Here is a 5066-nt window from a genome sequence, read left to right as displayed (position 1 = left end):
TGCAGTGAGCCTCGATGTAGCCAAACTCCGTCAAGTATGGCATTGTTTTTATGTCGTATTAGATTCGTTGTATTGATGCATTTTGACGTGCTTCAATTTTCCGCTGTAACACGCAAACTTCCCCAGTCACTCAGTGTGTTATAGTTCCACATCGCTTAGGATTTGTTGCTGCGCGTTTGCAGAGTGAAGGAAAGAGGAGACCAGCTGCACAGCCTGCGAAGCATTTCGCAACCTGCGAAATGAGAAGCAGGTGATCGGTTTGTGTGATCGGCAACAAGAGACCGTGATCGGCGACCACCGATCATGCACTTTTTCACGAAAATCGGCCGATTATGATCGGTGACCGATCGATCGGCACACCTCTAGCTTCTACATTACCCATGTATTAAAGTGGGAAGGACATTAATCTCATCATAAAAATGTTGAGATTATTTTTAATAATAATCTAACATATCCTTAGATTATCTTTTGCRATTATGTGACTAAATTCCCCATTTCATCTTGACCACACATTTGTTCTCCAAAAAGTTAAACTAAATTGAGTTTCCCAAACATATTGATTAGTTTTATTCTGAAACTTTAAAATTATGACASCTTACATACACCTTCACCATGATCACTGACATTTCTTAATTAGTAATTATTTTTAAGTGGATATTAGCTTTTTTATTATTATTTTTATTAGAATTGATTAAAACAAAGGTTTTAGCTTCCTAAAGGATCTGTCTCTACTTTTTTTAGTGACTGTATCACTAAAACTAAGGTTTTAGTTTTACAGTCACAACTTAAATTGATTACTGGGTTGCTGTAAATCARGTTCAGGCAAATATTGATCAATGACATCTTTAAATTGAGATGTCGAGAGGAAATGCACCTTACAAATTCTCTAAAAAAACAACTATATAAGTGTTTCATAATAAAGTTCTAAATAAAAAGTCAGAAAAAAATGTGCAGAAACTAAATAATGTTCCACACATACTGGTTATATTGATCCTTTCATGGTGTTATTCCATGGAGAATTCATATGCAGTAATTTTTGACATTAGATATGTTTGATCATACTTGACCAAGACATCCTTAATGTAGGAGTTTTTGTYCCTTTTTGTTTACAGAATTAGGGATCAATTTTGACCATATCTGGCAGAAGACTCTCACAGTTCTCCATCCACTGAAAGTAGCAGATGGGAGCATCATGAATGAGACAGACCTGGCTGGTCCGATGGTCTTTTGTTTGGCCTTTGGGGCAACTCTTCTCCTGGTAAATAATGGACTTAATTATGTTCTTCAGTCTTCACAGTCAGAGTAGCCTTCAGTCGATAAATCCATATTCTCTGTCTGTTTGGGACTCCCCCCCCCCCACTTCCCTATTACAGTCGGGTAAGATTCAGTTTGGTTACGTGTACGGCATCAGTGCGATCGGTTGCCTCGCCATGTACTGCCTCCTCAACCTCATGAGTATGACGGGCGTGTCCTTCGGCTGCGTGGCCAGTGTGTTGGGATACTGCCTCCTTCCTATGATCATCCTCTCCAGCTTTGGAGTTGTGTTCTCATTACAGTAAGTACACGATCAGACTGTCTTAATATGGACAGTATTTATCCAAAATGCCAGAATTATTAGCAGTCATGGATTTTAGTTCAAAATAAAACTACTGCATGTTGTTGTTCAGGTTTGTGAAAGTTTATTCAAGCATTGGTGACTCTAACTTACTGCTGTCCTGCTCTCTCTAGGGGCATGATGGGGATTATAATAACAGCARCAATTATCGGCTGGTGCAGTTTCTCTGCCTCAAAGATCTTCATATCAGCATTGGCTATGGATGGGCAGCAGTCGTTGGTTGCTTATCCATGTGCTTTGCTATACGGGGTCTTTGCACTCATCTCTGTCTTCTAAAAAAAAAAAAATCTTTGCACAACAGTTTAAAATAACTGCTCCCCACTTTCTGTATTTTCAGTCTAATTAGCGTCAATGTAATTAGTGTAATTATTGGCTAATTACACAGTTKCTACAGAAAAATTGGAGCCTCCTCGTCTAAACGACATCTAGGATTTTCTTCTTTGTAAAAGCCGCGTCCTCTCGCCACATTCCGACCTGAAGCCATGAAGGCTCAAGTGATTCGTATCATCTAGGAATCTCTGCAGCTTGTTCCCTTCATGCATCTTAAAGAAGAGGACTGTTAAATAAATCTGATGGAAAAACAACCTGCTGTGGACCATTTTCTACCCTTATATGGCATCAAACAGTCCGATAAGTTTTTTTTTTCTATTAGAGGACGTGAATGAAGTCAACGATGGAAAATCCAGGAAGTATATTTGATTCATACACGGGAACAGATTMTCAGTTTTTATAAAGACCCAGTAAGAAATGCCATAAATTATGATTTGTATGAAAAAAAAGTTTATTTCAGGCAAACACCCACAGGATCTAAAACAGCAACTCTAAGGGAAGCAGTCCACTTCCTGTCTGCATTGGTCCACAGCTGTTTCTGCTGCTTTTCCTCAGTGGATGTTTTATTGCTCAAACCTTTTTAATCCATGGAGCCATGGGTCKTCTTCATCAGAAAGACATCAGCTATGCTGCATCTTCTGACCTATTTTATTTAATCTTARGATATTTGTTTGAGCGTCATTGCCATTCAGAAAAACACAACCACAGTTTGCACAGGAGTGTTGTAAAAAGTAAAAAAGAAAAAAGGATTAACTATTGGGAATAAGTAGTCTGGATGAAACTCCCTTTTGTCCCGACATACTTGTTTCTGTCTACAGTTCTTTTCTAATTTTAGAGACTCTTCTCTTTGTATGCTTTGTGTATTCTGTACATGTCTGCTCATCCACATTAAAGTTGGTTTTGAAAGTTTTTGTGATTACATAATGCTTTGATCATCAATCATTCTTGTGGAAATTGCACACATTACAGAATAATGAGGGGATAAACGGACTGAAGATGTGGACCCTTTTGTTTCATGACAARACATTCTCRACCACCTTTTGTAAAAAGCAACTTACTCGAACAAAATAAATCATTTACAAGCTTTGTCCACGCCTTTGTTTTGTTTTATTATAAATTTAAAGCGRCACTTAAGTACTTTTCCAAAATGTTTCATTATSAAACTATCATAATTCTGACTTTGAAACTACAAAATGTAATCTTGTTTATTGTTTTGCTKGTAGTAGTGCAATACATCTTTACTGGATGYATTACAAGCAAAATGATTCACAAGTTACAGGCTGARCATTCAGAAGCAGCCAGTAARTCAGCAGTAACACTGGAGGAGCTGCAGAGAAGTACAGATAGACATTCTGTYRACAGGAACAGTTTCAATGGTAAACAAGTCTGACCTTTAAGGGAGAGCGAAARGAAGAGTCATTAAGAAGACCCAACAGTTCTCTTTTATGACCTCCATGCAAACTGCAGTGTTTGCTGGAAAACTAAGCCTGCTCTTAAAAATTGACATTTGCAGATTCCTTCCATCCTCTCATTAAGTTTGAGCTGTTTTGCAATCAAAAATAGGAAAATATTTGTGTCCAGAGCCATACAGATGGTAAAGACACAACTGTGACTTGAATGTAAGGTGGGTACATCAATACACTATTGAGATAAAAGAAGTCACATAGTATGCTGTTAGAAGTGTGATGCTGCTCGTAGCCTCTGTTTACCCAGAGTCATTCTTGTATGGGTAGAGGTAACAGGATGTTGGCAGCGATGTCACCATGTTTGCACATTGTTTGGTGTCTGCAAATTTGCATCATGTTTCAGTTGCAGAATCATACATCTGGATTCACTCAGGGGATTGGATGTGTTTTTGTGGATTTTTCTACATGCATTTTATTTCTGACTTTAATGAGGTCTTATTACTGGCATCTGATTTAAGTATAACTGACGTTCCCTATTTGTTTATGTATTAAGTGTCCTGCCCCAACAGTTRARACTTAYTTACTTAGTGGAGCTGGTTGCCACACATTTTGTGGGGCTCTTACACAGTCTGGAAAAGTTTGGTATGCGTTTTTACTATTAAGTGATACATGTGGAAAAATTGAGAGTTTTGATTATTTCTAATGTCATTTTTCCAAATGAAAAATATTCGCAATTGCCAAACCATAACTTTCTTTCATCCAAATACTTCTAGGTTTTAATTACTGACTGATGCRAAGTTAATTGGATGATATTGTTTAAACCTTGGAGAAGTGGTAAGCACTTCAGAGGTCAGCTGAAGCCACACGTTTTAAACAATGCAAAGTTAACGTTTCACAATCGCTTTAGGTATTAAGCGGAACTGAAGAATAGATTASAACAGTTTTCATCGGAAATTTYATTTACACAAATCTGCCACTGGGTGTCAGTGTTTGGTTGCTTCTTAGATTGTTGCTTTGTGTTCTACTGTGTCTACCGACTTCAGAYTGATATTTTCCCCAGAGCAATGACTGAATCTTGACTTCTTTTTACATTAAGTCACCAGAAGAAATTTACAGCCCACTGTAGACCAGTTTAGCATGCATGAGAAAGTTAAACCAAACCCACCCACCTTGSTTCTCGAACCACACTGTGTTGTTTCTCGTATTTATGTTATTTGCTTTTCTGTGTGTCTTACTGTTTTCAGCTTTTTAAAGTGATTATGAAAAAAAAAAAATATTTAGAAACTTTATTTATTTAAATGAGACAATAATGGAGACAATTTGTKGTTTTCAATAGAAATAATGCTTTTGGGACAAACAGAACCTGACTGTAATAACAGTGTTTTGTGGCATAAAAGAATAATATTGATAGGCATGTTATACTGTTTCCTTTTTATTTTTATTACATTGCATCTGCAGGACCTGCATCGTGATTTAGAACCAACAGGCCGTTTTGTTTGGGTCTGGGAAAAGAAGACCACCATAGCATTATGTCATCTAATGGAGGATAATCTGACTTCCATCTGGCCGGTGTGACTCAGTCTGTCCCGCCCTCAGCCTGGCTGACCAGTGGCCAGCAGCTCAGGATAGATGAGGAACAATTCTAAAACAGTTAGATAAAAATACTGAAAAGGGAGGAAACACTTCATTAAAACAGATTATCTGCATTTGCATTA

At 37.5% G+C, this 5066-nt stretch overlaps 1 protein-coding gene across 2 annotated transcripts in view; it reads left to right on the top strand.

The window, feature by feature from the left end:
* The window catches only part of yipf5 (Yip1 domain family, member 5), a 6636-nt gene extending 3603 nt beyond the window's left edge, over positions 1–3033 (top strand). For both annotated transcript variants that reach the window (XM_008426941.2, XM_008426942.1), the window contains exons 4-6: positions 1113–1258; positions 1374–1555; positions 1729–3033. In XM_008426941.2, coding sequence (XP_008425163.1) covers positions 1113–1258; positions 1374–1555; positions 1729–1891 — 491 coding nt within the window. In that variant the 3' untranslated portion in view covers positions 1892–3033. The remainder of the gene's footprint in view (positions 1–1112; positions 1259–1373; positions 1556–1728) is intronic.
* The last annotated feature ends 2033 nt before the right edge of the window (positions 3034–5066 follow it).

This window comes from Poecilia reticulata, linkage group LG14 (genome assembly GCF_000633615.1).
Source record: "Poecilia reticulata strain Guanapo linkage group LG14, Guppy_female_1.0+MT, whole genome shotgun sequence".
NCBI classification, from domain to species: Eukaryota; Metazoa; Chordata; class Actinopteri; order Cyprinodontiformes; family Poeciliidae; genus Poecilia; species Poecilia reticulata.
The sequence above is the reverse complement of the archived record's forward strand: the minus strand, read 5'-3'. Positions and strand labels throughout refer to the sequence as shown.